This window comes from Bufo gargarizans, chromosome 2 (genome assembly GCF_014858855.1).
Source record: "Bufo gargarizans isolate SCDJY-AF-19 chromosome 2, ASM1485885v1, whole genome shotgun sequence".
In the NCBI taxonomy this organism is placed as follows: domain Eukaryota; kingdom Metazoa; phylum Chordata; class Amphibia; order Anura; family Bufonidae; genus Bufo; species Bufo gargarizans.
Window position 1 is genome coordinate 211272865 of NC_058081.1, and position 20328 is coordinate 211293192.

The 20328-nt window shown below is 43.8% G+C and overlaps 1 protein-coding gene across 10 annotated transcripts in view; it reads left to right on the plus strand.

Annotated features, from left to right (window-relative positions):
• AHCYL2 (adenosylhomocysteinase like 2) overlaps nt 1-19434 on the plus strand; it is a 93558-nt gene extending 74124 nt beyond the window's left edge. For all 10 annotated transcript variants that reach the window (XM_044279966.1, XM_044279968.1, XM_044279967.1 and 7 more), the window contains exons 5-17: nt 259-361; nt 1883-1977; nt 5767-5873; nt 6003-6119; nt 11887-11950; nt 12786-12874; nt 12965-13035; nt 14011-14105; nt 14302-14400; nt 15193-15261; nt 16139-16217; nt 16655-16775; nt 18988-19434. In XM_044279966.1, coding sequence (XP_044135901.1) covers nt 259-361; nt 1883-1977; nt 5767-5873; nt 6003-6119; nt 11887-11950; nt 12786-12874; nt 12965-13035; nt 14011-14105; nt 14302-14400; nt 15193-15261; nt 16139-16217; nt 16655-16775; nt 18988-18994 — 1116 coding nt within the window. In that variant the 3' untranslated portion in view covers nt 18995-19434. The remainder of the gene's footprint in view (nt 1-258; nt 362-1882; nt 1978-5766; nt 5874-6002; nt 6120-11886; nt 11951-12785; nt 12875-12964; nt 13036-14010; nt 14106-14301; nt 14401-15192; nt 15262-16138; nt 16218-16654; nt 16776-18987) is intronic.
• Nucleotides 19435-20328: the final 894 nt, after the last annotated feature.

The following is a 20328-nucleotide window of genomic DNA, read 5'->3' on the forward strand; positions in this document are numbered from 1 at the left end:
TTTTCTTTCTATTTTACTGTTCTTCGGATGGATCTGAAGAATAAAAAACTGACTGGTGATGTGAACGTGGCCACTATAACGTATCATTATATACTGCCATAGTTCATCAGGGTTAATCTTGTACCAATTCTTGCACTGGGTTTGAGTGTGATGATGGCAAGGATGATTATAATTCCTGTGCATGTGATCGCCACCTTCTGATGGATATTTAGTAATGATGGCAAAAGACCGGTTGGTTAAACTATTTTATTTTTCTAGGTCCTCATTGAGACATTGGGAGCTTTAGGAGCTCAGTGTAGATGGGCTGCCTGCAACATCTACTCTACTCTTAATGAAGTGGCTGCAGCCTTGGCTGAAAGTGGTAAGCTCTCAACACAGCGAATTGCTGGTGACGCCCAGTTATCTCCTTCTACAAACATACATGTATAACCTTGGTAACGGGTGTATTAGACACCCCGATGCCGCAGACTATTGTCGGGAGGGAAGCGTTCCTTACAGCAATAGTCAGATAGCTAGCGGAGGACACCGCAGCTATTACATGCAGCTATGTCCTCCGTGGCATGGGGAGGAGCGAACGCTATGCTAACATTCGTCCCCACTGTCTGCTGGCAGCAGATCGCCATTCCACAGTGCAATCTGCCGCTGGCACTATTATGATTTTTCAGCATGTTTAAAAATCACAATTGCCCGATGAGCGATCATTTGCTCGTTCGTTGAGCATTTGGAGGCAGTATTAGGGCTCGTTCACACGACCGTGCCGTTTTTTGCGGTCTGCAAATTGCAGATCCACAAAAAAAAGGATGCCGCCCTTGTGCCTTCCGCAATTTGCAGAACGGAACAGGAGGCCTATTATAGAAATGCCTATTCTTGTCCGCAAAACGGACAAGAATAGGACAGGACTCATAATTTCTGCAGGGCCACGGAACGGAGCAACGGATGCGGACAGCACACAGTGCTGTCCGCATCTTTTGCGGACCCATTGAAATGAATGGTTCCGTATGCGGAACGCAAAATACGTTCGTGTGAACAAGCCCTTAGACTGTCAGATGATCGATAACGAGCCTTCATAGGAACGCTTGTTGGCAATCATCTGGCAGTCTAACACACCCTTAAGAGTAAACCAGTTTGTACATTAGTGACATTAACATTTAAAGGGTTTGTCACCTGAAAAAATGGGTATTAAGCTGGCTGACATTAGCGATGTTCTAATGTCAGCTGAACATAACTATATTAGTGCCATCTCACTGCCTAAAGCCTTTACTGAGAAAAACAAACTTTTATAATATGCGAATTTATCCTCTAGGAGTCGGGGGGTGTTGTATCTGCTCCTAGAGGCTCCGTTTGCCCACCTCTTTTCACGCCCTTCTTCTCTTGATTGACCGGGCCAGGGCAGCACTGCTCTCCCCCTGCAGGCCCTGTCAGCAGTGTAAATCTCGCGCAGTTTAGTATTCGGCGCAGGTGCAGTGAGGAAGCCAGCATCTGCCGAGCGTCCTTGCCTCACTGCGTCTGCGCCGAATACTGAATGGCGCGATATTTGTAGACACGGCCGGCGGGAGGAGAGCAACGCTGCCCTGGCCCTGTCAATCAAGAGAATAAGGGCGTGAAAAGAGGTGGGCAAACGGAGCCTCTAGGAGCCCCCCCCCCCTCTGCTCCTAGAGGCTAATTAGCATATAATAAAAGTTTGTTTTTCTCAGTAAAGGCTTTAGGCAGTGAGATGGCACTAATATAGTTATGTGCAGCTGACATTAGCACATCGCTAATGTCAGCCAGCCTAATACCCATTTTTCAGGTCACAGAAACCCTTTAAGAGTGGTAATGAACAGACACGACATGAAGGAGGGCAAAAATGTGTTGGTAATTTGTGAAACGTCTCCATGTTCAGGTGTTCCAGTCTTCTCTTGGAAAGGGGAATCAGAAGATGACTTTTGGTGGTGCATTGACCGGTGTGTAAATGTGGAGGGTTGGCAGCCCAACATGGTGAGTCTTATGGAAGTTTTAATTCCTGTTCAGCCCCACTTAGTGTCTAGGATAGTTATGTTGCTACCATTGAAGCATCATTACCACCTAGAGTTCCTATGGTTTACCATGAACAAACTCGTGGGCATTCTGTGTGGCACAGTGTGGAGTGTTTGTTCGTATTGCATTGTCAAAATGTCAGTTATGGAAGCAATGCTTCCAGGAGGAAAACATTGATGATATCCTCCTGTGGAGCATGCCACGTTTGAATGTTGGGGTATAGTAATACCCCATGGACTACAGAAATCTAGGAGCTTATATGAAGCTGTAAGACGGCCATGTGCATGAGTCCTATTAGTTAAAGGGGTTGTGTCACTTCAGCAAATGGCATTTATCATGTTGAGAAAGTTACTACAGGGCCTTTACTAATGTATTGTGATTCTCCATATTGCTTCCTTTGCTGGCTGGATTCATTTTTCAATCACATTATACACTGCTTGTTTCCATGGTTCCAACCACCTTGCAATCCATCAGTGGTGGTTGTGTTTGCACACTGTTGGGAAAAGCACCAGCCCATGTGCACTCCCACAGTCCCGGCCACCAGAAGAGGCTGCGGCTTTTTCCAATAGTGTACAAGCACGGCCACCGCTGATGGATTTACAGGGTGGTCGTAACTAGTGATGAGTGACGCGTGCTTTGGATCCTAAGTCGCTTCGGTCAGAACTTCATTTGAATACTGTACGTAGATTCGTCTCTGTACAGTATTCACATGTATGGGCCCTAGCAAGTTGAAAGTAGTTCAATACTTTGACTTTGGCGCTTTATTTTTAAACTTGAAAACATGGATACGAGCAGTGTATAATGCGATAAAAAAAAATTAAGCCAGCAAAAGAAGCAATATGGACAATCACAATACATTAGTAAGTGCCTTGTACTAACTTTCTCTACAGGGTAAGGCCTATTGCACATGACCGTTTTTTTTCCCCGTTTACTGGCCGTTTTTTGCGTTCCGTATACGGTCCGTATACGGAACCATTAATTTCAATGGTTCCGCAAAAAAAAAAAAAACGGAATGTACTCCGTATGCATTCCGTTTCCGTATTTCCGTTTTTCCGTTCTGTTTTAACATAGAACATGTCCTATTATTGCCCGCAAATCACAGTCCGTGGCTCCATTCAAGTCAATGGATCCGCAAAAAAAACGGAACACATACGGATATGCATCCGTATGTCTTCCGTTTCCGTTCCGTTTTTTCCTGAACCATCTATTAAAAATGTTATGGCCAACCCAATTTTATCTATGTAATTACTGTATACGCCATACGGAAAAACGGAACGGAAAAACGGAACAGAAACGGAAACACAACGGAAACAAAAAACGGAACAGCGGATCCATGAAAAACGGACCGCAAAACACTGAAAAAGCCATACGGTCGTGTGCAATAGGCCTAAATGACATTTGCTGGAGGGAGACAAAATCTAATAGGAAACTGGGATCTATGATGTTGCTGTAGTTCCACGTGCTCCATGAGAGGCTGTTTACAAGATTTAACCCTTTTTATGCTGGTTCCACATATTGTCACCCCCATCTCTTTCTGTCTAGCTATAGTACATGTACATGCTACTGCCTTATCATTTGAGGACTTGCTATGGGCTGCTGCTGTCGCACAGTCCATCTTTTATATTGAATATTACAAACATAGCTGCTTCCAGAAGGGTTGTGTCTGGCTAAGTAATGTGTCCCAGGAAACGTGAATGGGCTTTCAAGAAGCTGCAGTGTATGAGCTCGTTCTGGGAAGAAGAAGCCGGTATGTAGACCATTGATCATTGTGAGGACCCCACAATGGTCGTTACCAGGCTCTGCAGCGGAAGGAGGCAGAGATCTGCCAAGTAGGAGAAGTTGCTTGGATACACATTGGACAGAGGAGAAGTGTACAAGATGTGCTGCAGCATCTTAATCAGCTTAAGCAAAGATGGACAATGTACTATGGACTGTGGGAACTGCCAGAGCAATTGAGATGGCAATTTGGAGGCTTTAGAGGCCCCCATTAACACCTTACATGGATATTGACATAAAGCAATGCAAAAGGGATCAGGAGCAATTATCTGGGCACACGGGATGCCTGGCTTTATCCTGCTGCCACGTAGTGCCATAATAATACCTTACTGCCATGGGTACAATCTAGATAGTGATCAGATAAACTCCTGCATGACCAGCGCAGCATTTATGCCCCCTGTGAGTATATTGGACACTGTCAATGTACCACTGTGAATAGGTTTGACTGGCTCATTGGGCACAATATCTAATCACTTGGTTTACCATTAACAACCATAAGGTCACCAGGTATACGTAGATTTCAGGTGGCCGTTTTCTGTGTGACGTGTTGGTCTATTGATGGATGACAAAACTGAACAGAACGGAGTGCTCCAAAATGCATTCCGTTCCGTTTTTAGTTGCGTTCCTAGACCGGAGAGCAAACCTCAACATGTTATAGTTTGCTTTCCACCCTGGGATGCGGCGCGAGACAGATCCGGCATGACCCCCAATGCAAGTCAATGGGGACGGATGTGTTTTCTCTGCCACAATAGAAAACTGATCCGTCCTCCATTGACTTTCAGTGGTGTTCATGACTGATCCGTCTTGGCATTTTTAAAGATATGTTAAAGATAATATAACTGGATCAGTATGAAGATGGTGGTTTTAGCAGTAGCAAAAGCGTTTTTGCTGAACCCTGCCGGATCCTAAATCTTCCTTTTTTGGAGTCCCAGATCTGTAATGTGTAGCCAGCTTATGTTGGGAGTTTAGTTATTTTTTTTCTTATTTCCCCCTAGTAAGGCCTCTTTCACATGAGCAAGACGGATTAGGTCCGGATGCGTTCAGTGAAACTCGCACCATTTTGCAAGCAAGTTTAGTCAGTTTTGTCTGCGATTGCGTTCAGTTTTTTCCGCGAGGGTGCAATGCGTTTTGATGCGTTTTTCACGCGCGTGATAAAAAACTGAAGGTTTCCAAACAGCATCTCTTAGCAACCATCAGTGAAAAACACATTTTATCTGCACTTGCTTCCAGATGCAATGTGTTTTTCACTGAAGCCCCATTCATTTCTATGGGGCCAGGGCTACATGAAAAACGCAGAATATAGAACATGCTGCTTTTTTACACAACGCAGAACTGATGCGTGAAAAACAACGCTCATGCACAGACCCATTGACATGAATGGGTCAGGATTCTGTGCGGGTGCTATGTTTTCACGTCACGCATTGCACCTGCGGAAAACTCGCTCGTGTGAAAGGGGCCTAAGTAAAATCACCCAATGAGCCATAATGGCAAGTCAAGTGAGGCATAAGTAAGAAGTTTATTTGGACCTCCCATTTTAGGGCTCATTCACGCGACCATATGGTCGTTGTGTCCGTGTTGCGTTAAGTTTTGCATAAACCTTTGTCTCAAACTAATCCAACCAGTAGTTGTCCCCTATCTTGGGGCAGAATTGGCGCTGAATCTCCCATTTGAAGCATTAAAAAAAAAAAAAAAAGGTTCATGCAAATCCTTTTGTTTTTTGTTTTGTTTTTTTTTAAGCTCTGATCCACATCAAAAACCTTGAGCTGAAAATGCAGCTTTGTATTCAACACCCACTGATAAAGCCGCACAAAAAGAAACTCATGTTTTTTTTTTTTTTTGTGCTGTTGCTTTTCAAAATCCGTTGTGTAGACTGTTTTTTGCGGTCTACGGAATTAGTAAATTTATCTCGCGCTACTGTTTTAACGCCAATACGTAATTTCCACGCAATGGTGAGCTGAGTTGTTGTTTCTGCAGATTCTCGATGACGGCGGAGACCTCACTCACTGGATATATAAGAAATATCCTAACATGTTCAAGAAAATAAAGGGCATTGTGGAGGAAAGCGTCACTGGTGTGCATCGGTGAGTAGGTGTACAGGATACAGGATATATTTAGTCGTTTTCACTGCTGTTTTTTCATATTCTAGTTTAGTGTGCCTACAGACGTTTGTATCAAACTGTTCTCATGTTGCGTTTCATTTTTGTTCACAGCCTGTACCAGTTGTCTAAAGCTGGAAAGCTTTGTGTTCCTGCCATGAACGTCAATGACTCTGTCACCAAACAGAAATTTGACAATTTGTACTGCTGTCGCGAGTCCATCCTCGATGGGTAATGATTCATTTTGTAGTGTGGTTTTTATTCATGTTTAAAGTGGGTTTCCAGGTGTTTTATGCCGATGACCTATCCTTAGGATGGTGTAACAATAGTAGTTAGGAGCAGCACTTGTGGGCCTTATAGACTTTTACCGGAATGCAGTAGCCTGTCCACGACCGCAGATCCTCACCAGTCCGCAGATCAGCAATCAAATACAGATGACGGCAGCATCTCCAGATGAATATTTATTCAGCGTACTTACATGAATATGTAAAAAAAGAGCAAGAAAATGCAACGTTTCGGCTACATAGGAGTCTTTCTCAAGCATAGTACCCAAGTGAAAATGGTTATATTATATAGTGCATATCCCTCCTCCCTAAGTCCAGGGGACCAATAGAAAAATTTCATAACACCCACTAATTAAAAACGGTCCAATAAAAACATTCTCCTGTGATCACCAATAATCACCGCCTCCTGTTAATATTAATTAGTGAAAACCTGTGTTACCCCATTGTCAATGGCGACCGCTGAAGCGTCATCATCAAACACATTGATTCCCTGTATATCATGTTCGCGTCTCTCAGTTCGCACTGCGCATGTCTAAGGGACGTCATCTGTAGCTGCCTCACCCTAGACCATCTCCATCACTCATGTCACCTGCCCGATCACATGGTCGCACAGCTCACCGCCGCCCGGCCCATCACGTCACGCCCAGAGGAGGGAGCGTCGCCATTACCATGGAGACCCGCTCCACTGCGCAGCACAACTGTGAATAGCACTGTTATGCAGCTCATAGTGATCACCCTCAGTCATTCAAGGGATATATATCTAAAGATAACAGCAATCAATAGTTCATTAAATCACCCTCTATAGTTAACACTAAGATCTCCGTGTTTGATGTAGCTCCAACGTCATCCATTTCCACCATCTGTGAAAACAAAACATTATGCAATAAATACAGTATCATAAAAACAACCCTAGCTCAACAGTGATGGGACATAGCTCTCAGAGCTAATCAATACCAAGCACGTTGAATTCAATGTACAGTCCGTGAGGTTGTAATCTCAGAGGTGAGCTGCACGACCATGTGATCGGGCAGGTGACATGAGTGATGGAGATGGTCTAGGGTGAGGCAGCTACAGATGACGTCCCTCAGACATGCGCAGTGCGAACTGAGAGACGCGAACATGATATACAGGGAATCATTGTGTTTGATGATGAAGCTCCAGCGGTCGCCATTGACCCTGAGGTAACACACAGGTTTTCACTAATTAATATTAACAGGAGACGGTGATTATTGGTGATCACAGGAGAATGTTTTTAATTGGTGGGTGTTATGAAATTTTTCTATTGGTCCCCTAGACTTGGGCTCCATTCACACGTCCGTAGTGTGTTTTCCGGATCCGCAAAACACGGACACCGGCAATGTGCATTCCGCATTTTGCGGACCGCACATAGCCAGCACTAATAGAATATGCCTATTCTTGTCTGCAATTGCGGAAAAGAATAGGACATGTTCTATTTTTTTCGGGAACGGAAATGCGGATCGAAATGGCAGACGTGTCAATGGAGCCTTAGGGAGGAGGGATATGCACTATATAATATATGATCATTTTCACTTCAGTACAATGCTTGAAAAAGGCTCCTATGTAGCCGAAACGTTGCATTTGGAGATGCTGCCGTCATCTGTATTTGATTGCTATCCTTAGGATAGGTCGTCAGTATCTGATCAGTGGGGGTCTGACACCCTTCACCCCCGCCAGTCAGCTGTTTGAGGAGGCTGCGGTGCGCCATCAGCTTAGCAAGCACCGCCCCATTCACTGGGTATCGGCTGTGTTTGGTATTGCAGCTCAGCCCCATTCACTTGATCGCAACTGAGGTGCGCCTAGGCCACCTCGCCTCGTGCCAACAAGCCTCTAATAAATACAGGGAAAGTCTGCTCCGACTGTATACTACACTGATTAAACACAGCCTATGAGAAAGATGGGCCTGCTTTCCTTGAATTCATTGGAGGCCTGTTGGCACAAGGAGAGGAGTCATTATAGAGTAGGGTCCCATCTAAAAGAGGTCGCCTTGCCGTGGGCACAAATGATTTTGATCAAAATATATTTGATAAGTACCAAATTCATTTACATACTGAGTATAGCATTATTTCATATATTCAGTGTTTGCCGAGTGTTATTGTATTGGGTCTGGTAGAGGCAGTGACACAATCCAAAAACGGGGCTTACCTGCGTTTCATTTTCCATCCAGAAATGGAAGCCAACTTTTATAGAGTAGATAAAAGCAGAAAATAAATCCTGTTGGTCAGAACACTACCAGCACCAACAATGGTCATGGGCCACCGCCTATGACACTGGACACACAGCAGTGTCATTCTACCCTGGCTCTCCATACAAAAGGGCACAGACCTCTCCCCTTCGCTCTCACCCTGTCACACAAGTTGTCTTCATGTGGCCCAAATCATGTCACCATGCTGTTATTTTAATGCAAGTGGGTTTTTAACTGCAGAAATCTGTCAGTTATTTTTTGGGACAATGACTTCACACCCTGGTGTTATACAAGTAAGTTGGCAATGGTAGTTACATGTCCTGTTGGGCATTGCTGGTAGTATAAATTGTGAAGAGGGGGTGACAGGCTCCCTTTAACATTGTGAAATCACACAAACCGTTCATGTAGTCGGTCTACAAATAGTAACAGAAGAATGTGTCGCATACCGCATGTTCCTATAGATCAATCACCTAATTGTATACATTTGTGGTTGTGGTGAAGACATTGTGCCTTATCAGGGAGTGGTATATGATTTCCTCTCTGTAATTGCACTTCATTTGCACAGTTAGGAAATGGAAAATAGAGCAAGTAGATTTACTTGCAGTTTGTTTGATCTGTATCCTTGTGTAAAGCAGTCTTGATTAATAAGTAACTTGAAAAAGGCATCTTGTAAACCTGGGGGTTGGCTGTCCTCCTATTTTATGGGTCCATTGTTCTTCTGTAAATGTTTGCTTCATGTAGATACACAAATCAGTGACTTTGCCTGATAATGGTAGTTATGGGGAAGCCAAGGACACTTCCACCTTTACAGCACCACAGCCAATGTTGGTTGTGTGGAAAGCCAAGGACATTTCCCACCTACACAGCACCACAGCCAATGTTGGTTGTGGGGAAAGCCAAGGCCGTTTCCACCTACACAGCACCACAGCCAATGGTGGTTGTGGGGAAAGCCAAGGCCGTTTCCACCTACACAGCACCACAGCCAATGGTGGTTGTGGGGAAAGCCAAGGACATTTCCACCTACACAGCACCACAGCCAATGGTGGTTGTGGGGAAAGCCAAGGCCGTTTCCACCTACACAGGACCACAGCCAATGTTGGTTGTGGGGAAAGCCAAGGCCGTTTCCGCCTACACAGCACCACAGCCAATGGTGGTTGTGGGGAAAGCCAAGGCCGTTTCCGCCTACACAGCACCACAGCCAATGGTGGTTGTGGGGAAAGCCAAGGCAGTTTCCGCCTACACAGCACCACAGCCAATGGTGGTTGTGGGGAAAGCCAAGGCCGTTTCCGCCTACACAGCACCACAGCCAATGGTGGTTGTGGGGAAAGCCAAGGCCGTTTCCGCCTACACAGCACCACAGCCAATGGGAGTTGTGGGGAAAGCCAAGGACATTTCCACCTACACAGTACCATTACCATGCAAGAGCTGTCACGTGACATCACGTGCTAGAGAAGTTCTTTCATTGTAATGGTCAATACTATTTACAGAATTGAACTAAATATGGCTGCTCTAAATAACATAAAGGCAAAGTATTTTACAAGCCAAAACTTTAGTGGCTTGCTCTTCCTTAGAGATTGCTATCACTATATTACTCTGCATAAAGATGGTATTTGTGAAAGCTTATTCATAGTCTAGATTAGAGAACAGATGTAACATGTTGGTTAGACAATCCAAAATTCAGAAAAGGAATGTGATTTTGCATTGGTGTGTATCTAATGTTCCTGCTAATTGCCCATCATGATACCCTGACAGGTCCGTGTTATTAAGTGTTTTCCCCATAATATCACAATTCTGCAGCAATCTTTCTAAGAACTGTCCTGTTCTTCTGTTTCCACTACAGATTTAACCATGTAGAGGTGTGTCTACACTCACTGATAATATTTACAGTCAGCGCTGTCAATGTTAGACTAAGTTTGCACCCTTTGGCAAGGGAAATGGTTATTTTTAGAAGAGAGTGGCTGTTCTTGCGCAGTGTGCTGTTTTTCTTCTTTTAAATATTCTTTCCTCTTTTACCTTGTTGATTCCCTTTATGTATCCTGGCATATCCTAGCAATATGTTACCAGTGTCCCAAATGGGCCAGGCCCTTTACACTTCTATGTTACTCCACTTTCTATGTCACCACTTTAAAAGGACTAAGGCTACTTTCACATCTGCGTTTTTGCCTGATCTGGCAGGATTTAGCAAAAAAATGCTTCTGTTAGGACAATACAACAGTCTTCATCCGTTATGAATGGATCTGGTTGTATTATCTCTAAAATGGCTATGACTGATCAGGCACTAAAACCGCCGTATTCGTTTTATTTTGTGTCCAAGAAAACAGATCCGTCCCCATTGACTTACGTTGTGTGTCATGCTGGATCTATCTTGGTCTGCATCCCACGCTGAACAGAAACACTGCATGCGACGGCTTGCTCTCCGGTATGGGAACGCAACCAAACGGAACTGAATGCACTTTGGAGCTTTTCCGTTCTGTTCAGTTTTGTCCCCCATTGACAATGAATGGGCACAAAACGAAAGCGTTTTCCTCCAGCAGAGGATCTCAATACCTGAAAGGAAAAACGTAGATGTGAAAATAACTTTCAAAACTGAAGTGGAGAAAAAATGCTAATGCTAAATGTCTCAAACCTTTTCAGCAAATAAGCCCAAAAGTTCACAAAGCCCTTTTTGAAGGCTGTATTCTGGAGCGCAGGGCTTGATAAATCCCCCCTCCCTCCCCCACAGAGTTGCCTGTCCCGTTTCTGTAACTGGTTGGGATCTGCGCAGGCGGCAGAGCACGGCAAATGACACTGCTTCCGTAACTCCTGAATCGCTGTGCTCCTATTCACTCCTACGGAAGCTAAGGAAACAGTAGTGCAACCAGCACGGATGATTCCATAACTGGTCGCTCCCAGCTGACCCTTAGGCCCATGCACACGGCCGTTGTTCACGGCCGTGTGCGGGCCGTGGAACAGCGGCCTGGATCCCTCCTGAGAGCAGGAGCGCACGGCGTCACTGGTTGCTATGACGCCGTGCGCTCCCTGCTGCCGGCACAGTACAGTAATACACTGGTATGATCTATACCAGTGTATTACTGTACTGTGCCGGCAGCAGGGAGCGCACGGCGTCATAGCAACCAGTGACGCCGTGCGCTCCTGCTCTCAGGAGGGATCCAGGCCGCGGTTCCACGGCCGTGTGCATGGGGCCTTACTGTGATTATTCCCATCTCAACCATGAAAGGCTGAGATGGGACTACCTCATTAAATGAGTATTCCCACCGTTAATATTTGACCTAGCCACATATTTGGGATACACACCCATGTGCAGAATGAATGGAGAGGTGGCACATTGCTCGTTCCCAACATTCTTATGAAAGCCTTCTGTCCGATCATTGGCCCATGGGAACGGGTATTAATATTCAGTTAATAAATTGGTGTAGGGCTAATCTCAGGTGGCGTAATGAGACTCTATGTGCATTGTGAGGTTGTGGCACAGTTCTTGAAAGACTAAAAGAAAATTGCATTTATTTTCCAGTCTGAAACGAACAACAGACATGATGTTCGGGGGCAAGCAGGTAGTGGTGTGTGGCTATGGTGAGGTAAGTACCTTAGCCGGGTCTCTTCTATTGTAAGCGGGGAGGGTTTACATATTACACGCTCGTCACTGAACCTAGTATTTAGGTACAATTAGTCATTGTTTTTAATCATAGCTTTAGATCTACCCAAACTAAAGGTACTATTACACCAGCAGATGTAATACAAATAAGGATAAATGATCGAAGATGTAGTGACTCGTTAACAACAGACATTTTGCTTATTATACACAGGGATCAGCAACCTCCGACACTCCAGCTGTTCAGAAACTACAACTCCCAGAATGCTTCATTCACAAGCATGTTTGCAGCAGTTTGACAGGAGCTGGCGTGCCGAAGGTTGCGGATCCCTGACATAGATAATCGTCCATACTTGCGGCTGTTACTTGTCCGCTTTTAAATCATTCCTTATTACATGTAAAGATGGGGGACAGATGCTTTGTCAAAAGGGAGATCGTTAGCGAGTAGACGACTCCATGTTATATGAACAGATCTATTAACAAGGAATAATAGTTTTTAGCAGCTGAAAGATCACGATGGACAGGAAATGAGCAATTTGTCGATAGTCTTTGACTCGTCCATACTTATTACATCACACGATTCTTGTTAATTGTTGCTCAGATCCACGAGAATCTGTACGATATTCGCTCTGTCTTAACAGTATAGAGGTGCTGAGTGCAGCAGTCAGACATGCACAATATGTGTGCCAAGAATTCTCCTCCAGTTCTGTATGTTCTCCATAGCGTCAGATCTGTTTAGTATCAGAATAACGTCCCATTGCTCCGTACACAGTAGCCATGTTTCGTGTTCTGCTGGAAACTGACGCAGCTCCTTTCTTTAGGTTGGTAAGGGATGTTGTGCTGCTCTTAAGGCCATGGGATCCATTGTGTATGTGACAGAAATTGATCCAATCTGTGCCCTGCAGGCTTGGTATGTACAAGATAAAAATGTCCAGAAAAAAATAAAAATCAGCATTTTTGAGTGATTGCATGTTTGTAAAGTAATATGCTTCATCCTCAGCATGGATGGCTTCAGGCTTGTCAAGCTCAATGAGGTGATCAGACAAGTGGATATTGTCATCACGTGCACAGGTAGGATATGTGGGAGCTGGCGTATTATCCATGCTTTCCTTCCACCAGATTCTCTGGAGCGAACATGCCCATTCATTATGGTCCTTCATAGTGATTGCATGTTTACCGAGTATTTACCTTGGGATGCTAACAGTCCTCCAGTGCTCATATCAGGGGAGCTGAAGGGGTGAAGATGGGGTTAAGTCCAAGTGCGCTGGAGTGAGATGCAGCAAATTCCTATTAAAGGGAACCTGTCACTATGAAAATACAGTGTAATCTGCATGCAGCAGGTTATAGAGCAGGAGAAGCGGAGCAGACTGATGTATAGTTTGATGGGAAAAGATTTTGTAAAAGTTGTAATTTATTCATTTAAACCCCTGCTCTTTCTATACTTGGGAGCCATGTGGGAGGTCTTATCAGTGATTGACATATAACTCATACAGGGAAGGCTGTCCATCACTGATGGGACCTCCCACATGACTCCTATCAGTGATTGACAGCCTTTCCTGTATGAGTTATATGTCAATCACTGATGGGACCGCCCACATGACTCCTAAGCATAGATAGAGCTGAGGTTTAAATAAATAAACTACAAGTTTTACAAAATAGTTTTCCCCAAAGCTAGATCAGTCTGCTCAGCCCCTCCTGCTCCTGCACATTGCAATGCATATGCATGGCACCCCCATAGTGTGTAAAGGGCCCTGATGGTGATCAAGCACTGCGACCTCTGAAATACAATGTAGAAATAAGTTTTAAAAAATATATTCACAGCCAAGCTACAGAATCTAAAACCATACAAAGACTAGAGCTTCTTGGGCAGAGTTGTATTGCAGATGTCTGTCTGATGCAGCTCAGGAAATGATGGGTAACCTTTTTGAATGTAGATCTACCTGCACTGGCTACAACAATAATTCCCCATAAAATGGATTATCTACACTGTGTGAGGCTTAAATTTAGAAGTGTAACTAGGCGTAACCTGTAATGTGCATCCATTAGGGAACAAGAATGTGGTGACTAGAGAACACCTGGATCGTATGAAGAACGGCTGCATTGTCTGCAACATGGGGCACTCCAATACTGAGATAGATGTGGTAAGTAGCCATCAGTACTCTGGGGCTGACCTATTGAATAGGTGCTGGCACATTACCAAACAAAGGAGCTCATGTGCCAAAAGGGCGATGGTGTAGGATCAGTTGTGTGATGACTCCTATGTCTCTTTTATATTTACTTTCACAAGAAATTATTTTAAAGAATCCTATTGTGTATGCTTCTCTTTTGTCTTCTCAGGCAAGCCTGCGCACTCCTGAACTGACATGGGAACGAGTGCGCTCTCAGGTTGACCATGTCATTTTTCCTGATGGCAAGAGGATTGTTCTTCTGGCTGAGGTATTAGAAACTGTAGTTATTTCATCACACACAACGCACACACTGACTGTATAAAACTGCAGTGTCTGTAACCTACAAGGGACCTGGACAACAGTGTCACATATAAAGGGACACTTGTCATGTTCACATCATTGGTGAACCGTATCCGGAAGAGAACAGCTTGCTAGAGTTCACCAGATTCAACAGATCACCGCCGATTCCCTATTGACTATAATGGGATTCGTCTGTTTTCCAGCATAAATACCAGGTTTCGGCCAGACAAAAACGCTGAATGCAGTAGTTTTTGATCTGGCCGATAGCTGGCATTTGTTCCAGATCAGACATCCGGAACATCTTGATGGAGATGTGAGCACAGCTTTAGGTGTTGTCTACCTTGTATTCCAGCCTGAAGCATTTATCCCCTAGCCACTGGATCGGTGAGAAACACTAGACCATGCACTCTGCCACTCCATTCAAAGTCTATAGCCCTGACCGAAACAGCTGAGCACAGCACTTGGTGGTTTCTGTCTGTGCCATAGACTGTAAATGGAGCTGCAGGGTGAATACTTGACTGCTGCTCCATTCGAATACTGGTGATTAGTAGAGGGCACCAGTGATCGGACCAACTCTGTAGCATTATGACCGATCTTGTATATAGGAATGCTTTAGACCAGAAAACCCCTTTAATGACTGCAACTGTGGTCTGTCTCCCATTCTTGTGACTTCTTTTCATTTTTGTAACTTTTTTTTTGTGAGACTGATTACTGAACAGGTTAGACATGTAAACTAATTGTCAATGTATTTTTCTCATAGGGACGACTGCTTAACCTGAGCTGTTCTACTGTTCCCACTTTTGTGCTATCCATTACTGCCACAACTCAGGTTAGTATTTCACATTTAGAGAGCTGGAGATAGAATTCTGTATGTCATGTATTAAGGCCTGTTTCACACTTGCGTTGTTAATTCCGGTATTGAGATCCAGCAGGGGATCTCAATGCCAGAATTCAAAGGATCCGTTTTGATTTTGCACACCAGGATGCATCTGTTCCGTTAAAATGCGGTTGTGTGAAATCAAATTGATCCTTCACTAAATACATTGAAAGTCAGTGGGTGACCTGTCTTGTTGTTTGTTTTTAGGCTCACCATTGATTTACATTGTTTTTAGTGATGATTCCGTCTCTTCCACCCCCCCTGTTTTTATGACCGGATACAAAACCAGCTTGCAGTAGTTTTGTGTCCGGTCAGAAAACAGAATGCTGCCAGAACAGAAGCCATCCTGATGCCTCCTGAACAGATCTTTCTGTTCAGAATGCCTGAGGACTAAACAGAACAGTTTCTTTCCCGTATTGAGATCCTCTGCCAGATCTCAATACCGGAAAACAACAACACAGGTGTGAAACAGGCCTAAGATGTTTATTATGAAGCTTTTGACTCACGTGACAAGCATATGTTATTTAGTTAGCTTTGGTCTTATTTTCAAGAGTCATTTGGTCAGGCAGCAGTAGAGGACTGAACTAGGATACCCGCTTCACAGCCCTAAAAATACCATACCCTCTTACGTATCGCTCCACTACAAAACCTAAATGGATGAATGCAATTGTCACAGCATAAATGGTCCCCAGGCCTCTACTTCTCACAATAACGTCTAGCTTCAAGTTATTTCCAATTGGCATATTTAAAATGGCATTCTTACCACACTGTACTACAGATCTGAGCATTGCCCTCTGCTACATTGACCAACGTATCTGCCCCATAATAGGCACTCGCACTCATAGAACTCTACAATGCTCCTGAGGGGCGATACAAGCAGGATGTCTACCTTTTGCCTAAGAAAATGGGTGAGTGTTCCACAACAAAAGCTACTTTTTGGGTTGATGCAGCTGCATTTAATAAAACCATTGGCTTTAAATATAGTAAAAGATCATTTGGAAGTTCAAAGTGTTGTGCCAAGTTTTGAAGTCATCCCTATCCACAGGATAGGTGATAACTTACTGATAGATGGGACCCCTACTAATCCAAGGACAGGGGAATGGGACCCCCATTTTCAATGGAGCAGCAGGTCGCACATTTATCCTCTACTGAACTGCCAGAGATAGCAGAGTCCAGTGCTCTCTTTCTGGTGGTTCCTTAGAGAATGAATGGAGTGGCAGGGCATTGGTCGAACCCCCCCCAATCAGTTAGTTATACCTTATTCTGTGGACATGGGATAACTTCAAAACTTGGCAAAAGCCATTTCAGTCTTTGCATTCGTTTACTGGATGTTTTGCTGTTTTAGATGAATATGTGGCAAGCCTCCATCTGCCCACTTTTGATGCCCATCTGACTGAACTTTCTGATGAGCAGGCCAAATATCTGGGTCTCAACAAGAATGGTCCTTTTAAACCAAACTACTACAGGTATGTGCAGGTTTCCCACAAACCAAAGTCCTTTAGTTATAACTGTGGCCACACGTAGGATACATTTGTATAGAATTGGATGCCCCCAGGGCCATGGCTCATCTGTACTTCATAGAACAGTACTAAAAATGCGGGGTGGGGGCAAGTAGCACTTGTCAGTCAAAGCAGACTCCTCAAAAGAGGATGGTGTGATTTTGTCGGATCAAGTGAAGCTTGTCCCTCTGGATTATTTTAACTTCACTACATTTCTTAAAACATACCATATTTTTAGTGACCATCTATGATTAATGTACATAGTTTATTGCTTGTTTCATTAAGAAGTTTAATGAAATAAAGTAAATAATCCCGGGAGACATGATCTTCACTTGATCAGATTTTTCTTTTGGAGGCGCTTCTGGTTTGGCTGACGCAAGCTAATTAGCGGCTCTTCGCCAACATGTCTTAATGTTTAGCTGACCTAAATCTAAATTTCAGAGAGCCGATTGCAATAAATTCATGTATAATTGTAAGCTTTTTACATGGTATTTTTACATTTTATTTTATTCCTTTTGTTGTAAGCTTTATTTTATTTATTTTTAATACTTTTTAAAGTGTTCTAGAGAAGCCTATGGGAAAAATGGCATAAAAATGCTTTGCCAACAGTACGCTGCTTTTTAAGAAGGACCCAAGAAAATGCACCAAAAAGCCAGACAACTTCTACAAACAAAGAAGCATTGTTTGCCGTTCGTTTTATTTTTATATAAGATAGGGCCGGGGGCTATTCATAGTACTCAGTATATTGGGCAGACTAGATAGGCCAAATGGTTCTTATCTGCTGACACATTCTAGGTTTCTATGTTTTAACGCTCTACTTTCCGCTAACATCTAGTTGCTGTCAAAATGAATAGAGCAGCCGCTTAAGTACAGTGATCAGCTGTCTCCGGAACTCCCATAGCATGCATGCTCAACCGCAGCTACGTTCATTTGGGGGGGCTCCATGGGGTACAGGGTTTACTGTTTTTGTGATAGCTGAAAGTGGTAGACCCCCCACCAATCCACCAGTTATCCCCTGTCTTGTGGATGGGGGATAACTTCACATAAGTTGAATACCACATTATAACTTTCTCAGTCAGGCCATCACTGCGGCCAGGGAAAGGCCTACCTTTAGTGGTTCAATTAGAGCTTTACTGTAAGTGCAATGCTCTTCTGTGGACATCTTTACCTAGGCCTTTCAAGAGAAAAAATAGCTGTCATAAAAAGTGTACACTATTATAATGATCACCTTGCTGTTAACATTTCTCCTCACAGCAGTAGTAAACTGATAATGTGTTATATAGGAGGACTTAGGCTACTTTTACACTTGCGTTCGAAGCGGATCTGTCTGGTGTCTGCACAGACGGATCCGCTCCTATAATGCAAACTATGGGATCCGTTCAGACTGGATCCGTCTGCATTATCTTTCAGAAAAAATTCTAAGTCTGAAAGTTAGTCAGACGGATCCGTCCAGACTTTGCATTGAAAGTCAATGGGGGACGGATCCGTTTGAAATTGCACCATATTGTGTCAACTTCAAACGGATCCGTCCCTATTGACTTACATGGTAAGTCTGGACAGATCCGTTTGGCTCCGCACGGCCAGGTGGATACTCGAACACTGCAAGCAGCGTTTGGGTGTCCGCCTGCTGAGCGGAGCGGCGGCCAAACGGTGCCAGACTGAGGTATTCTGAGCGGATCCGCATACACTCAGAATGCATTGGGGCCGTACGGATCCGTTCGGGGGCCGCTTGTGAGAGCCTTCAAACGGAACTCGCAAGCAGAACCCTGAACGCAAGTGTGAAAGTAGCCTTATCTGTACTGATTGCTACAGAAGTACAATATGTATGTCATTTTCAATGTCGCAGTACTGACGAAATGAAAAAAAAAAAAAAAAATCCCCTTTATGATAGTAGTATCACTTTAAACTCTAGGGCATTTAATTTTCCAAAGGGCCCTCAGAAAAGGAGTTTGGTTGCTAAGGGCTCCACTTGTCCTTAGTGCTCGTCTTGAGAAGTCCCTCGTGACTTTCTATCTAGCCTTTTAAACAACTTGCTTTTATACGCATTGCTTTAGGATAAATTCCGAATAGTGTTTTCCTGGTATACCTCTATCAGCAGGTATACCAGTTACTGGTAACCACCTGAAAATCGAGCAGTCCGCAGCAAGAATCTCCATCAATGCCGCCTTCTCTCTTTTAGGTATTGAGTGCATATGAAGACTGCACACCAGAAGCTGCTGGAAGATGAGAAGATTCTGGATTAAATCAAATGAAATATGAAGCCTTTTGCAGCCACTGTACAGCCAGCTCTTACTACAAGACTTGGACTTTCTGCCATATTAGCAAACATTCTACTAGGGTATTTATTAAAGTGAAGATGCCTAGAATATACGGTCTGTGCGAATTCACAGATTGTTTTTTGGGGGGGCTTGTTCTTAGGTCTCTGACAAGTCCCTCCAGATTTATGCTGTACTTATCCGTTAACACTGCTCATCCCAGCAGCACATGGGAAGGGGAACAAGTTAACAAGCGTGAATCCTGCAAATTATTTTGCATTAACTTGCATTTTTATTTTCTCTTTTAATATTGATGATTCTAAAGGATGTGAAGAGCGGATGTCTTAATGAAAACTGTAAAGTGACTTAAATCCTATTTTAATGTGGTTTTTAACAGTGAAAGTTTGTGTTTTAATTTCCCCTTGTCAGGTAGTGGAGATGGTATAATTATTTTTGGCCCCCTCTTCCGAAGCGAAGGAGAGCGCACCACGCAAGCACGGCAACTCTCCATTCACTAGTATGCGAGTTCCGAAATGGCTGAGCTCTGGCTATGTTATTTCCAGCAAAATGAAGAGGTGGTGCTCTGTCCATTCACTGCCGTTCACTGCTATGGGGCTCCTCAAAAAGCCAAGCATGCTCGCTTGGCTATTTTAGGAAATTGAGTAGAGAGCTCAGGCATGGTATGCTCTCCTGATCTTTTGGGGGGGGGGGGGGGGGGGTTTGTTCTTGGGGTCCGCTCCTATCTGACATTGGTGGAATATCCTAGCAGTATGCCTCCAATGTATGAGATGGGTATAACCCTTTAAGCTACTGTAATGGCTCCAAAAAAGTGACAACACTACATAGTCATTCACTAAACTGTGATGCGCTTTACTAGCTATCATGAAACTAATGCAAGGCTTCTGAATGGTTTCTTCTGTTGCTTGGCGGTGTTTTTCTAATGCATAGGTTGACTGCTGACCAAGGAGACAAGACTTGAAAGAACACCATGTTCCAAATTATTCTGCACGTGCTATTTTTGGTTGTTTTCCTAAACAGTCAGTATGTGCAAGGATTTTTTTATCCTTACCAGTTCTATTACATTGTGGATGTGAATACAAGTGGAAGTGCTGATGATGGCTTCATTTACAGTATATTGTGAAAAGCACACAATCTGTTCCAATTTCAGCAGTTTTCAGTCTTTGAAAACATGCAATGTGGCATAATGACATTTATATCTTTTCCATCAGAAATCTGTTATTTGCTGCATGCACAGATAATTTAAC